The 16,766-nt window shown below is 33.9% G+C and overlaps 2 protein-coding genes across 2 annotated transcripts; one reads left to right on the forward strand and one right to left on the reverse strand.

Moving 5' to 3' along the window:
• The first annotated feature begins 51 nt into the window (after window positions 1-51).
• Window positions 52-2,027, forward strand: LOC111803085 (60S ribosomal protein L6, mitochondrial). Its single transcript, XM_023687355.1, has 2 exons — window positions 52-323; window positions 1,404-2,027. Exon 2 carries the CDS (start codon window positions 1,420-1,422, stop codon window positions 1,726-1,728), a length of 309 nt encoding a protein of 102 aa, XP_023543123.1. The 5' UTR covers window positions 52-323; window positions 1,404-1,419; the 3' UTR covers window positions 1,729-2,027.
• A 651-nt stretch (window positions 2,028-2,678) lies between these two features.
• On the reverse strand, window positions 2,679-12,309 carry LOC111804391 (nucleolar protein 6). Its single transcript, XM_023689177.1, has 26 exons — window positions 12,016-12,309; window positions 11,657-11,818; window positions 10,967-11,132; window positions 10,722-10,844; window positions 10,472-10,605; window positions 10,245-10,395; window positions 9,893-9,960; window positions 9,340-9,438; window positions 8,678-8,793; window positions 8,330-8,504; window positions 8,133-8,243; window positions 7,981-8,059; window positions 7,720-7,866; window positions 7,107-7,220; window positions 6,585-6,709; window positions 6,423-6,505; window positions 6,227-6,351; window positions 6,000-6,120; window positions 5,788-5,925; window positions 4,174-4,270; window positions 3,965-4,090; window positions 3,758-3,850; window positions 3,548-3,653; window positions 3,321-3,463; window positions 3,152-3,238; window positions 2,679-3,064 (listed from the first exon to the last, which is right to left on the reverse strand). The coding sequence occupies exons 1-26, from the start codon at window positions 12,169-12,171 to the stop codon at window positions 2,939-2,941; spliced, it is 3,171 nt and encodes a 1,056-aa protein (XP_023544945.1). The 5' UTR covers window positions 12,172-12,309; the 3' UTR covers window positions 2,679-2,938.
• Window positions 12,310-16,766: the final 4,457 nt, after the last annotated feature.

A 16,766-nucleotide genomic window follows, 5' to 3' on the forward strand; every position in this document is an offset into this window, starting at 1 on the left:
AACATTTGAATTTCACTTGTATTTTATTTATTTATTATTATTATTACTTTGCAATCCTACCTTTCCTTCTTCCTTTTCTGAACCCTACTTCACGTTCAGCCGCCTTCAATATTTCAAGCCAGTGCAGCCCGTGCTGCCGCACCCCCGACGAATTCGCCGCCGCTAATTCTTCAGATCCCGAAGATTTTTTTGAACCCTCAATCTCTTGCAATCCCAGTCATCTCAGCTTCTCCCAATCCCTCGTAGTTGCAACCCTCAATACGGCATCCTCTGTTCCGTCTTCTCTCCCTCCCCTCAATCTCACTCACTCCGCCTACTTCAAGGTTTGTGTTTTTTAGGTTTTGCACAGTTACGATTGCTACAATCTCGATTATATTTATATACATTGGTCAATCTTCTAATATGCTGTTCGAATGTCTGATATCAATGAGTAATTAGTTTGAGTGACGACGTTTTTCCAGCCCAAGCATGTAACCGTGATTCGATAGTTACAGTCGCATTTTTGTTTAGTACTGATGTATACACGTGAGATAATCTAGTGAGTTCTTTTTTTTCTTGACATTCTGGGTCTTCTATTTGCAAAGCCTCTCCATGAAGATGATTATCAGTTGTAGACTTTAGTTTTAGAATTCTCAAATTGCTTGAGATACGAATTGTAACTCAGCATGAACTTTTGTATGGATGGCTCCCCTATTGAAGCAACTTCTTTACTTTCTCTGAATGTGATCTGATTCTAGTAACCACCACAAGATTTCCTGACAGAGTTCAAAATTATTTATTTGCTTACTTATGCTGGGGATCGAGTCAATAGGGTGTGATGGGGGTGAGGAGTGGCTGAGAAGATGCTTGATTATCTTTTATCTACTACTTAATCTCTTTAAACTTTCGTGTGAATAAATTTATCTCAACCTAAGAATTCAATTTTCAAGTCTGGTGGAGATTTGACGAATTTTGGAGAAGAAAATCTTAAACCGAATCCCACTCATCTTAGGTTATCACACGAACAATTTGAGGGTGTTAATGGGCTTACAATGAATAGGTTGGTGGGTTGCGTGGTTCCAGGTTGTGGAATCTCTCTAATCAAGTTAACATAATTTTAGAGTAGAAGTTTTTGAATTCAATTCCACTCGAATGCTGACTATCATACCTGGTTTTGAACCAATGATCCTGTGGGAGCTCAAGTTATTATTGCAAGTATTTTTCTCCCCATTCTTATTGGCTTGCCAAATTATAATTTTGGTGATGTATTCTCCAAAGAGCCTTTCCAATTACAGTTTTAAGGCATGAATTTGCTGCTTGTTTAACGTTAACCATTTCTATTTCTTCTGTTTCCAACAAATATGGAATATATGATCTCTCAAAATATCAGTAGACTAAGTAGTTTGCTAATTCCATCGTAATAGGTGAGCAGGAACTATAATGGAGGCCAAGTTTTTTCGGTTCCTGAAGATTGTGGGAGTTGGTTACAAAGCCAGAGCAGAAGCAGCAGGACGTCTCTTGTATCTTAAACTGGGATACAGCCACGAAGTTGAACTAACCGTTCCACCAGCTGTTCGTGTCTTTTGCTTCAAAAACAATGTGGTTTGCTGCACGGGGATTGACAAACAAAGGGTGCACCAATTTGCTGCTGCAGTTCGTAGCTGTAAGCCGCCAGAAGTATACAAAGGCAAGGGCATAATGTATATCGACGAGGTCATAAAAAAGAAACAAGGAAAGAAGTCTAAATAGATGCCGGGAACGAAAAAATGCCTCGCATCGATCTTTATTCAGACACAAAGTGCCTCAGTTAAGAATAATTGGGTTTATTGTATGCATATCTTTAGAGCATTCCATAGATTAAGCCATGTGACTGAAATTTGGTTGCTTCAATGCCTATTCTTGAAATGTTATCCCATTGATCCAATATGTTGGAGTTGGCAAATCATGCAGGAAAGAAGCATATTAGAGTTGAGGGTCAACTCTTGCCTGTGTTTTGAGTTGTAATGATCATTTTCCATGTTCAATATCTACCCATCTTTTCTTGTTAACAAACTTCCGCCAATTCTCGGTGATTATTCAACATGCTTTCTTCCTATTTAGAAATTGAAGGATTGACTGAATGAAATGATAACTACAAATTTGTACGGGAAAATGCATGCATTAGGATATGAAGGCTGCCTGAAACGTTTTACTGTGTATTTGACATGAATTCTTAGAACAATATTCTTCCAAGTTCAAAGTACATTTTCAAACAAGTAAAGCACTCTTACAAAAAGATGAGTGTTTATGAGTGTTTATCATTAATGAACGACGAAAAATCGAATTAGTTTCCATAAGGAGATATAGAATTGCAAAGATATAAGTAGTCTAACACAGATTTAAGAGGAAATGATACAAAGGTATCTTAATCAAGACATGATTTGACTTCAGATATTCAATCAACTAGATTATCCAAATTTCCTAGTAGTAATTCCTAATCAGTTGATATTAAAAATTTTCCTTGAGTTGATTCCTTATTACTATCACTTGAGGAGTGATAGCCAAAATAAGGATGGAAAGAACTTAATTGGTCTTCAGCATAAAAACTTGAAAGACTTATCACGATTATGAGAGAAATGGCAAGTCCACTTTCAAATACATCGTATAAACTCGATCAACCCCAATTCTTTTCGCACACTATGCTAAAATAATTCTTCAACTATAAATTAAAAACATACATCCAAAATTTCCTTGATATTAATACATCAATAATCAAATATACATTTGAATAAATTTTCAGTTCTTCTACCATAGACATAACCCCACCGAATTACATTAACCCACAAATTTCCAGCCGAAAAATGGGGTAAACATAATCGGATAAATAATAAGAGCAGGGTAGGTAATCTGGCAACAGTTGCCTCCATCCATAACAACAATAAGTCAAAAACCCCAGAACAACAATTCCATGGCATTAAGCTTAAGTCGTGAGTCTTGGCGCCTTGAGTAGGTAGACACTCCTCATTAGACCTTTACCAGTTTCACCAACAGATTTTAGCACTTCAGCTGGTTCTTTTTCCTCAACAGCTTCATCGCGCCCACGCTTCTGATAAGGTAAGAAGATTCGGTTCGGTCAAATAAGTAAATGTGATGATATAATTTGCTCCCTTCAAATAACAAGTAAACTATGTACCTTTGAACTGTGTTGCCCCCAAGTTAGTCCAATTGCATCGCCTCCCAAAGAGTCATACCATAAGTTGAAAGTGTTGGAGAATTCTTTCTACATTTTCATAGAGATGGAGGAGGGTAAGCAACAAAATCGACGATAATAATGCAATTTCAAAGCAAATCAAGTCACTTGCCTGCAGATCCGCAATATAACACCTTAATGGATCAAAATTTACCAAAAGCTTGTCCTTGATGTTCTCAGAACTTGCTTTCAAGTTTTTAGGCAACAAAAATGGAGAGAAGATCTTGCTAGGATTCCCTTTGGCGACATGAATTCCTACCAACATATGCTTATGATTAAACTTCAGATATCAAAAGCATCGACAGGCAATCGACAAAAAGGACAACTTAAGAAGAATACCTCGGTTCAGTTCAGATGGGAAGAGAAGGCGTTGTGGGTACGGTAATTTATCTCTATGGAGAAGAATAACAGCATCGTAGTTGCTCAATGGTGTTCGGAAAAGGCACTGTAGACCAAAGAAACATTACATCGTTAGGTTTCTACACAACAGCAGAGCATCCAAAGACGCAAACAAAACAATCAAATAATGGTTTTAGCATACACACTAACCTCCCACTGAAAAGAGTCGACCTGATGCTGTAATATTAGTCTACTCAACAAATCTGCGCTGCTTCTAGCATAAGCAACCAACCGTTTTAACTCCTTTTAACATGGGCGCATAAAGTCAGTAACAGAAGAATTATAAAGCTGGAGAAATGTGGTTATACTACGTGCAATAAAGCTCAATATTTAAGGTCTTGGTTGGCAATAGTATACCGATGATTTTGGTGAGAACCGGGTCCAAGCCTCGGATGCCTTGTCATAAGCTGTTGCTAAGAACATGGCAGGACTTGCACTTTGCGGATTTTCTTGCAAATCTTTTCGTGTCATGTTAAATTTATCCTATAAAAATTCAGTGAGAATAAATAGCAATTAAAGGTTACCCATAACTATAATAGGAACTGTTTCCTAACGTAAGAACTTACAGCTATTTCTTTCTCCTCGTTCACACCCAAATCATTGTTTATGTCAATAATCAATGGAGAAAAAGTCCAGTCATATTCCGACAGTAATCTTAGGAACCTGTAAAGAAGTCACAGTACAGAAACAGATTAAGTGAGCTGCGAACAAACCAAGCTATATAGGATGTCAAATGAACAAAAAAATCGAGAATTTAATGATAAAAATTCAATTATCATGGTACACTTATGAATGTCACTTTAAATTTTGACACTTCGTAGCATAATATTATAGCGAGTACATATGAGCAAAATTCTACGGGATGGGATTAGGGCAGTATCCTATGGCATTCTTGTTTTTCATAAATAACCAAATTTTCATTGAAAAAAAATGAATACAAGGAGATACAAAAACCAGACACACAAAAAAGGAGACAAACTAAAAAAATGAGCTCGTAACAAATAAAATAAGACCGAGAAGACAATCACAAAAAGTCTTCTTCATCAAGAAACATACTTGTTTTTTCCCCTATTTTGAGGGTGCGTAATCCTATGAGGAAGTTTGGGATATCCTTAGAATTAATCTCTTTGTGGGCTTATGATTCTAAGGATTTTGTAATTATCTGCTAAGTCATTCCATTAGGGAGGGAACTAAATGTTTTTCAGAGAACCAATTGTTGGGTGAGAGCCCCTTTTGTTAACTTTTCTCTCATCTCTATAATCCTTCTTCCAAGAAATTTGAGTAAACTGTTTGTCGCTACTTATTGTTTGAGGGTTCTAGTTCGTATAACTGTTGCATCAAGAGGCTTTAGTCTTGTCCAATAGGTCAGCTCACAGCAGGTCCTCGCTGCTCCCTTCTATAAGGGTTGCAATTTTACCGGAGACAAGAAGTGTTGTTCTTGGACCCAAGTATTCGGCAACATCTTCTTGTAAATCTTCCCGTCTGATTGCCTCTTTCTTTTCAAAATTTCAATTAAATCAGCTTTTGCTTTCACAATTTGGAAGGTTAAAATTTTCAAATATATATTCCCACACATATGTACACATAATTCATCCAAGAGGTCCTCGTCTATGGCTTTGAGGCCCTAGCAGAGCGTTGTTCTTAGTAAACGTCTGTAAGAGGATCTAGACCATATGTCGTGGAGATGTCAACTCGTCACAGTTATCTAGAGTTCATTCTTCAATAACTTCTAAGTCCGGTTGACCCAAAGTAGGAACTGTCACTCTGATGCTACAGGTGGTGCTCTCACATTCTCATTCACAAGATAAAGGAAGGACTGTTTGGCAAGCTACTTTTCTTGTTATTGAGTGAAAGTATTTGGCTAGAGAGAGACGAGAGCCTCTTAAGGGCGTAGTGGGGTTTTAGGAAGGGTGTGCGACTTGGCTCATTCTAATAGAATGCCTCCCTTTTGATTTCTACGTCTAAGTTCTTTTCTGCAATTGTCCATAATTTTTTTACTTATAACTGGAGCATCTTTTTGTAATTGATATTTTGTTCTGTTTTTGCCAGTCACTTTCATTTTGGCCTTTTGTTATTTTATTTAACTCATCAGTTTCACTTTCCTTCAACGAGAATTACAGAAAGAGAAAGGCTCCCAACAAAAACGATACAATGCAAAGATAAATTAGACATATACACACCTTAAAAAACCTGTGACTCGAGAAAGTGGTGCATGAAAGGGTAGAGGCTTCAGGAAAATTGATGCTACCAACAGTTCAACTGCTTCCTCTACCAAGCATGCTGAAAAGAAATGTGAGGCTATCCATCTTTTTGCCAACCTTATAATGCCAAAAACAAAGTTGTGAGGAGTGTATTACAGAAATCTATCAAATACACAATAACCAGTACATACCTAACAACCGGTCCATATATTGAGTGACGAGCCTGTAATCCACTAATCATGCTTGAATGCTGACTTTCAATAAAAAGTTGCTTATCTGTTGAGGAGATCCGATTTGATAATTCATTTCCAACTGCAAAGATAGGTTGGGATGTTAACATTCAAATGGTTATCAGGAAACCCTCAGTACCACCAGACCCATGACTGCATAAAAGTATGTCAGAGACATGAGGCCTTACATTCCTTATTCACCAAGCTCAGGCCTTTTTCATGCCAAATTTTTAGGTGGAAGGCATAACCAGAGACAAGTACATTAACAGAATCTTCAGAAGCAATACACGCCATCCCCCGAATATTCTGCAGACTGCAATATTGAGACCATCAGATTGACTTCTGAGGTTAATGTTGTCATGACAAAATCAACTTTTTGCTCACCTCTCTCCAATTTTAAGAAGGAAGGCTGTTTTGGTTTTTTCAATTGCTACCTCATCAGTTGGCCAGTTCCCAGAGCCTTCCAGCTGAAAATGAGGGGGAAATTTGGTCAAAAGTTACTTCAAAATTCAAATAAATAAACATGGAATTCAGGTTACTTCATGCCTGAATCATAACTTCCAGTGGCTGAATGCAGGATGGAGCAAGCTTTTGCTGTATTCGCAGATCACTTGTCTTTTCGTCTGCTAGTGGGTGAGGTTCAGGAGGATAAACAGATGTATACCTGAAAGCTGTAAATATGGATAAGCATACAGTCTAACATTCCGAACCCCAAGTCTAGAGAAAACTTTACTCCTGGACTTCTGGTTGATAACTAAAAATAAAATTCCTTCTTATTAAAAAATATAACTACACAACTAACTTAAAACCATTAGGGAATTCTCTTATTCTGTTCTCGCATGTCCTAAGTAATCCCACTTATTATGATGTGAAATTCTGCCGACTTAATGGCCAAGATAATGGCGTGATTAAAGATGTGATGAAAGAATATACGTGCAAGCATACATTGATATAAAAGAGAGAAGTAAATGGTCCAAGTTCCTGCAATCTAAATCTGGATATTGCATTTATAATGATCAGGAATTTTCAAGACTCTACATGGGAATTGTGTCCTCTGAAGTCTAATACCTGAGTCTAAAGGCTGTACGGCAGACACCTTCAAAGGAATGTCTTCAATGGAACGTAATCGCTTTGATAAAACTTCAAAAGCCGCAAGCAAACTTCCAGAAAATGTTATTGGATCTGAAATAAATAAGAAACTTTTTATTTACAGAAAATATCATCTTAGCATTTTTTTTCCATACAGCAGAAGGTTAAACATTGTCCTTTTGTACGGACTAAAATAAATAAGATTAATTTATGGAACAAAAAAGGTAAATGACAAGTCATATGCCACTTTGAACTTAAAATAGCTGTATAGCTTGATTTAATACCGATAGTTGGAGTGGGGCCTAGAGGCTGAAAGAATCTTGTAAACACAGTTGCATAACAAAGAAGTGCATTTAACAAAATTATGAAAAAATGATAGAAATAATTATACTTGATATGAAAAGAATTTACGATTGAAGGAAAATAATGTATAAATTATGGAAATGTTAAATACATAAATAGCATTCGGTGAAGAAAGAGATTAACCTCAATCATTTGATGCAAGAGCTACAGATACATTGCCATAGCTATCTTTTCATATATCAATATAAAGTTTGTTCTCGTTTTTTAAAAGATACAGGTCATAGAATACCTCCAGAACCATGGAGCAGGGAGAAATCAATCTGATCCACAGCATGCATAATGCGGTCTTTTGACATCGGTGAAAGGTGCCGAACAAAAATATATTCCACAATTCTCTTCAAAATGAGATGTCTCGTCCATTGATCAGTTTCCCAAACTAAGAAATTTAGAAATCAACAAGTTAACATTTTGTAAGTGGGCTCAGATGCAAGCCCAAAATATTCTATCAATCAACTCTGATAATCCACCAGAAGCAAAACTATTATATAACCTGTGCTTTCTGCAATTCTGCCATCTTTAAATCTCCTGAGCTCAGCCTTTTCACCCCAAAATCTCCGGAACTTTAGGGCCTGTCATGGAATAAAAGTTTGATGAGTAAATGTATTTTAAGAGGGGGAAAATGTTCTAACTCCACTTATTTACATCTTCTTTGTTATCAGCATTAGGACCAATATCGACCACACGAAAAGCTTTTTCCACAGAGCTAATTGAAATTCCAACAAGCAATGGCTGCGTATCAAATACTGATAATCCCTGACATCACAAGGACAATTAGAATACTTGATTAGCGAATAATATATATACACATAAAACACTAAATATATATAAATGGCCCATACATTTTCAATAGTGCATCCTGGTTCCGTGTTCCTCCAGGAAACACGAATGAATTTTGCTCTATCAGTCAGGCCTTGACTTAAGATCCCATGTACTTTCTGCTCATATAGTCTCCAACACTCATCATCCATACAAAAGCCTGATGCATATAACTCGACTTGTCCCCTCAAATTCAATCTATAAAAATAAACACATAACATTATGTAGTGAAAAATGGAATCTTACTTTGACGTAAATGGTCAAAATTAAATAGGAGCAACGAAAATCAATAACAAAACCCATCCACAACGTACAAGAATGCAGAAAAAGATTAAGAAAAATGTAGAAGAGTTGAGATTTCTGGTCTATACCTAATGCAATGGTCATATTTAACAGCAAAGTCAATTTTGGTCATAAAAACCTCTTCAAATCCACCGTTGCTGCATTTCTCCAAGCATGCAAGTGCCAAAGCAGCCTCATCTTGAAGCTGAAAGTTGAGGCATATCAGCTGAGAGCGCGGTACGAAAAAGAACACATATAGGAAAAAAAAAATTCCTGTTTTTGAAAGCAATAAATAGTAAATATAAATGAAATGACTTTAGAATGGTGTCCAACTCATGCTTGTCATGCAGAATTTAGAGGATAAATCAGGTGCATTTTTTCTTCCAGTACAACTTTAGTCTAAATTGCAGGAAAGCCCTTCTAAGTTCTAACTTAAGCTGGATTTTTCATAATTCAACGGGGAAAACTATGAAACAACTTGTTTCCAGACACAGATTCAGAAAATGTGAAGCATCTTTTCCAAGAAGAGCAATTGGGATGAGGTGGTGGTGTTCTCTATTAAATTCCTTCTGTAATTATACCACTGCTTCTAATGAACTCAAACTGGACTTTTTTCTGAGATTCCTATGGATTGGATTCTCCTAACTTCCTCTAATATTTTTCACCATATCAGTGAAACAGGATGGCTATATTTCAAAATTAATACACACTGTCATAATTGATTGAACACCAAACTTCGACACTACCGTACCTCAGCGAAACCTGACTGTGATAGTCGAAATGCAATGTTAAAGTTGGAAGACGGATTGCAGATGACCACAGGAAATAAATCTTTATATTGCTTCTTTTCCTGCAACCAAAACCCATTCCGAATCCCTTGAGTACGAGTGAATTGAATCTAACATCAACATGGAGCTTTCAAGGAAAAAAATAAAAAACCACTAATTGCATGAGGAATCTCATTGTTATCAATACATCAGCAAGGACAGTAAATAATTATCTCATTATCTGATAGAATAAAAACACGGATACTTCAATAAATAATCATTCAAATAGACCCAAAATATTATTATTGTTATTGTTGCTGCTGCTGCTGCTGTGGTTATTATTATTAGATGCTAATCAGGAAGACAAATTCACAGCATAAACTACAAAAATTTTGGGATCGTTTGTAATGGTAAGTAACCCAAAATATCAAAAGACCTTGGGAACTCAATTAAAGAAAAGGAAAAGTTCCCAGCCCATAAAGAAATATACTCAGCCAAATAAATACATTTTAAAAGAATTAATCAACAGTACTTAACCTCCTTTGAAATAGTGCTCTGACGTCCAAGCTTAAAATAGAGCCCGTGATTCCATAAATTCGAAGAGGCTGCAAAAACAGGAGAAAATGTTCCAAATAATTGAATGTCCCATTCTTAAACAGCAGAAATATTACAACTTTCATATGACTTAAGGAGAACTACTAATTCCAATTTTATATTTTCGAGGCAATTGAACCATAATATGATTTTGAACCAGAATTTACCAAAGCCTGTAGGCCCTGAAGTCCCATACTCTATTGCCAAATACATTTATTACTTGTATCATGCACATCGCTGAATGCAATTTTGACTAACGAGAGAAAAGATAAAGAGAACCAAAAGGAAAACATACCAATAAATTTCACGGCAACACGGAACATCTGAATTGTCGTCATTGAATGATTTATTTTATTTTGAGTAATGAGGTATGATAATATTACAGCTATTAAAAATCCGTTCAAGCAATCATGCACATATATTGAAGCTCTCTGCCGAGCCCAAACCTATGACATAAACCAGATGTTAAAATAACAAATATCTAAAATATCAGGTCAATATGAGAAAATCTCATTTGCATACCTTTAGTAGAATTAAAGTTTCTAACAAACTTTTTGATTCAAGAAAAGGCTTCTTAACCATTTCTGAAGTATCCTCGAAGTACATATCTTCCAAAATGCTAGTGTTATACTTAGGTGTAGCTGCAAGTAAGCTCCCTTGAACAAATAATTAAAAAGAAATGAGAACAGTTGGTTGAAACAGCGACTTAGCTAAAAGATGGTCAGAGTTCGGTGACCATAACATACTAAAAATGAACTATAATGAGACTCACCTTGGTTCAAGGCATGGATGTTGTTTCGTTTGAGATTCAATTTTGAAATGCTAAAAAAGGATGCTGCTATTGTTGGAATTATTCTGACAAAGAATCCAGGAGCTTCCTTCAGCTCTTCCAAAGCTATAAATCAAAATTTTGTTTTTCAAAGTTAAGATTTTGTTTGTAATCGAGGCCAAATTGTGCAATCCCTAACATTTATTTTCACAGATAAACTGAGTACTTTAAATTCCCACTTATCCAACCTGGATGGACAATTAAGACAGGTTTTCGAGCCTCATTCTGAAGTGTGGACCATTCAACCTTTGAAAACATTGAAGATGAGTTCAAATACTTTTTGATTGTGCAGAGGTAAAGGAACCTTTTAGCATGGTACCGGTAATTGAGGTAGTCTTTCTCGTGGAAACACTCCTGCCATAAAGAAGAATTTGGCCTAAGAAATATCCAAGAAAACTACCACATCGAAACATAACATTTTTCCTGATATACAGGCAAGTGTGTCGAATATATAATTACAGATACTATTTCTAACATTTGTTCCTTCAAAATAATCACAAGTCCTCAGACCTTACTCAAGTCAGTTGGCTAAAGCTAGGAATACTATCAGACTCTTGAACATTTGATGGTTATAAAAATAGTGAGCAATACACCAGCCCCAAGGTTACTCCTCAAATCAATGAATTAGCAGTATGGTTATAAAAACAGTGTGGGCAATATACAAGGTCACTTTATCTAATTACAAAGAAATTAGCAATATGTTCAACTCGGCAATTATACCTAACCTTAAGGTCACTCCTTCGATAGATTCAGACTAATACTATACCAAAACCTAGAAATACCTAAGTACGTTAAACAACTAAGGACTGAGGGGATAATTAAAAACAGCGAATTGCAGAGGTAAAACAACCATACGCTGGACAGTAGTCATGGAATACCTTTGGCAAGCCAACTAAAAGATCAACATTTACATCAGGTTTTGCAATGCCTTGAAAGGCATAACTACCACCGATTTTAATTGATTTTGGCTTCCTAAATTTGAATTCCACTTTGTCTGCGCCAATATCCCTGATAAAACCCGGAGCTGCGGCCGCAGTAACCTGCAAAGTTTTTAGCCTTAGAACGTTGAACGCCGAATACAATCCAGAAGCTACAAATGCAAGGAAAATAAATGCGAGACTCCAGTTGGATTAAACATGACAAGCAGAACACACAAGCCATTCAGCAGTTCATCAAACGAAGAACACAGTGGCCATTCATTGTTTGACGTTTTGGCAGGAATGGATAGAAAAACAACCTTCAAGTCCTCTGGAATGAGTTTAATTGCTTTTTTTATAGTTGACACTGTGTCCTCAACGAGCTTAACAAGAGCAGCGGAGTAGTCAAGCTGAAATTCCTTCAAGAGTTCTCCGACCTTCATCTCCATTGGGTCCAAAAGCGTATTGGAATCCATTCTTTCGCTTTTCTTCTTCGGACCACTGTTTCTGGAGAAGAGCGTATTTCTTCGGCTTTACTGAGAAACCACTGTTTTCCGGAAAAGAGCGTAGTAGGTATTAGGGTTTTTCAGGGTTTAACGGAAGAAGAAGAAGGCGGGAACGTTAAACCACAATGAAGAGAAGGAAGAACTTATGATGGAGTTTATGGGCCGCGTGTGTGACATGAAGAATCTAGGCCCATTTGGCTTTAATAAACCTTTTTTTCATTTATTTTCCAAACCAATTGTGTTTTTATTGAATCTTAAATATAGTCAAATACTTTTTTTTATTTTTTCAACCAAAAAATAATATATCAATATATTATCCATAAATTTAAAAACTATATTCATACAGTATTTTTCTTACCTGAACTTCAATTTTTTAAAGTAAATTTGCGTAGTTACTATAATTTAGTCCAATAAAAAAAAAATAATAATAAAATAATTGGAGAGCGAAGGGGAGTGTACCCTCCATGATAATTCATTGATTCCGTACCAAAATAAAATGATATTATACCTACCTTTAATATTCCCAATAAATTCTTTGTTTTATATATTTTTTTTTTTAAGAAGAGATTAAAAAATAGAATACCAGTTTTGTGTTGAGCTAGATGAGAATGTGTATTAATTTTTACTTTTAACACTTTCCTGTTGAAATTTTAATAATATAACAATTTTCTACTACGAGTAACTCATTTTTATCTTCTAACAATTATGCGCTAAAATTTTATTAGTACGAACTCGTCTAAAACCTTTAATAAATGTTAAACATATGCCTACGAATTAATAAAATTTCAAAATAAATTATACAAGTGGATTTGTGTTATATTATATGAAATTTTTCTAATTTGATTTTTTAGTTAAATTAGTGAATATTTAAAATGTTTATTTTATATTTAATATTTTTTTTATTTGTGCTAAAATATTATTTTGGTCCATTTATTTTTATTAAATATTAAATTTAGTCACTAATTTTCTATTAGTGTTTATAATATTTACCCCTTAACGATTATTCATTAAAAAATTATTAATACAAATTGGTATGGTGCATGTAATAAATATTAAACGTATGGGTATGAATTAATAAACTGTAGTGGATATTTTTTAAAAAAATAATTTATAAGATTTAAAAATTTTGGTTTATCTCTAAATCTTAAATATTACCTAGTCTAACTGAATTATGTGTCACGCTTTACTTTCGTTTAAATCAGTGAACATTTAAAATGTTTATTTATTTATTTATTTATTTATTTTGTTAAAATGGGTTGGCATTTAAATTTAACTGAAAAGAAGATGAAATTTGATATGATAAATCAAGGGGTAAATTTGATTTTTGCTGTCTCAAACTAACAAATTTTTAAATTTGTTGATGAAATTTGATTTACAAACTTTAATTTTTATCAAATTTTACTTCAACTTAAATACGTGTTAAACATAACTAAATATATGTTGCAATTTTTTTAACTCATAAACTTTCGTCCGATTTTTTTTTTTTTTGAAAAAGTATTAATATATGTGAAATGTATTATAAAACATACATGCCGTATAACTTTGTTCTAAAAATTTATGGTTTGTCCTCGCCTCTTGTTCTATATATTTTTCTTAATTTACATTTGAATTAATAGTCATATTTCAAAATAATAAAAAAAAAAAAACATAAATTTAAAAACAATTTATTTTAATCCTCAAAATTAAACTTAAATTTGGAAAGTATTAATGAGAGCTAGAACATTTGAATTTTGTATTTTATTTTTTGAAAAAATTAATCTAGTAAGAGTGCTTTCACTTATTCAATTTTTCTACTTCTCCTTTTTATGAAATTCAAACTAAAAAACAGTTTATAATTGTTGTTATTTATAATTACGAAAAAGTAAACCCAATTAATAATAATAATAATAAGTTGAATTTAAAAAACGAAAAACTTCCGTCAAATAATTATCAAATAAACTCTCAATAAACCGTTTTCTAGAGTAAACAAACATCCTTGAAGTTATTAAAAAAAAATAATATTTACTTAAATACAATCCAAATAGGTTGGAGGAGAGAACGAACCATCCTAACAAATTAAATAATTTGTTGCAAAATGTTAGCTAAATTGTAAAAATAAAAAGTAAAAGAAAATTAATTTATTTAAATTTGTTAATAAAAGTGAGTTGGAAATATACGAAAACTAATTATCCCACATATTCAATCACACGGCACCATTTTGTAGAATTAAACTATTTGTGAATGGAATCAAACTGTGTTTTTTATTTTTTTTGTTGAGAAAATTAAATAAAGAGAAGAAAAGAGGAAGAGATGTATGCAGAAGGTAGTGTTTGGATTGAAGTCATAGTCAAAAAAGGCCATAGATCTTAGCATTTTCTTTTACCCTTCAAATCTTGGAGAACACATTACTTGAATATTAAGCTAACTTCAAAAAAAAAAAAAATTCATATGATTGTCCATTGTCCCTATCCTATAAGACGCCCCCACCCCCTAAAAGACTTCAAATCAGGCCTTAATCAACTCACGTAACCAACAAAAAAATGAAGAGAATGAGAGTGGCGACAAAAATGGGTATCAACTTTGGCGCAGGCAGGCGGCTTGTTCGGGGTTATACCTACAAACGCAACCCGACTTTGCCTATTATCAAATCCGAACCCCTCTCTCTCTCTTTCATTTTGGCTTTATCTTTTTGGGTACCAAACTTATAAATAAATAAATAAATAATATATATATATATATATATCAGATCATATTATATAATTGTAATAATCAATCACTGTGCTGCTGCCTTGTCTTGTTATTACTTTAAGATAAGTCGCAAAAAGAAGATCCAGTCAACGTACGGCAGAATCGCCCCCAAGCCACCAGGCCCAACTTCCAAAGCTTCCCCCACACACACATTCCAGTTGTGCATTTGTTGCTTTTGAGGAACAACCACCGATACTTATATTTTATATATTTTTATTTATTTATTTATGACGTGTCCACTATGATCATAGGCTCTCGTACTTTTAATAAATATATTTATTTTCTATAAATTCATAATCATTTATTTAATTAGTTATTTGGGCTTTTATAAAATATCAGAGTTAGACACTAGCAGTGTACAAGCAAGAACGTTAGTGAAATTTTTTATATATTATTAACTTAATGGTTCTGTAAAAATGGTAGAAATTTAGTTGTTTTTCCAGAGTTAACGTAAAAAATAATAAAAATAAAGGAAGAGGGTGGTATGATTTGAGGATTTTTTTTTTTCTAGGAAGTGTATAAAGGTGAAAAAATGATGGATTTTTTTTATGGAATATGTACGTAGGTTGATGATGTCGGTTGGGTGTTCCCCATTTGGATATTTGATCATCATTGATTCATTTTCATAGATAGATCTTCTGGTTATAATTTTACTGTCGTTTCTTTGCATGCATGCAATACATTCCACGTGCCCACTTCCATTAATTATATTTCTCAATATTGCCCCCCTTTTCTGCCTTGGAAATATGACTCCCCTACTTGCATCCACTAATAATTCGGTCTTTTCAGTTCGTATTTCAATAAATTTCATCATTATTTTCATTTATTATAATAAAACACCACGACCGTATAATTGTTGGTAAGCGAAAACCATCAACATCGATCTCTTCTGTCCCCTAACCCAAAAAAATAAAAATAAAAAATAAATAAAAGAGAGAGAAAACTCCTACCTTAACTTATACAAGATTGTATTTATTTGGTATATTAACTTTATTTATACTCAATCAACGAATTAAACATTCAAAAATCTACAAAAATGTCTTTAAAATTTAATGAATAAAATTAGAATTTATAGTGAGATCTTAGTAGAAAGGAATAAAACATTACTTATAATTGACAATATTTATTAACTGTGGTGGATTTAGGCAGTTACAAATGATATTAAAGCAAGTCAATGGATAGTACCAAACTCTAGTCAGAATAGGGCTACATCCTCTCTAATAACAACTAGCGTGAGGTTAAACTATAACAAATGGTATCAGAACTATTAACCGGTTGATACCAAGCACGGGAAGATGGCCATTTTCGACATTAAAAGTGAGTATAAGTTGGGTATATAGGATAGATTTTGGATGGATGAATGTGTATGGCACTTTTTTATGGAATGTGGAGTTGAATCATAATTTGTTCTCTGGTAGTCTTATAAAGCAAAGGGGGAGAGAGAGAAAGACAGAGATCTAGAGAGACAGAGAGAGAAACAGAGCATCTTTTTTGGTACAGACAGAGCACGTCACCAATCTCGAGACGATCTGATTATGTGTCTTTTCAAATTTAAATTTAAATTAAAAAAGAAAAAAAAAAAAAAAAAAAAAANNAAAAAAAAAAAAAAAAAAAAAAAAAAAGGAAGAAGAAGAAGAAGAAGAAGAAGAAGAGAAGGGATTGGTGGGGTCCGGGTTTTGAGAGGGGGAGTTTGGTCGGGGTTGGGTATGATGATTCATGATTTCATGTATGGGATTGGGGGGTTTTCTTCACAGTTTTTTAAGCTCTGTTTTTTTTTTTTTTTTTTTTTTTTTTTTTTTTTTTTTTTTTTTTTTTTTTTTTTTTTTTTTTTTTTTTTT

The sequence above is a fragment of the Cucurbita pepo genome, chromosome LG10, assembly GCF_002806865.2.
Source record: "Cucurbita pepo subsp. pepo cultivar mu-cu-16 chromosome LG10, ASM280686v2, whole genome shotgun sequence".
Taxonomy (NCBI): domain Eukaryota; kingdom Viridiplantae; phylum Streptophyta; class Magnoliopsida; order Cucurbitales; family Cucurbitaceae; genus Cucurbita; species Cucurbita pepo.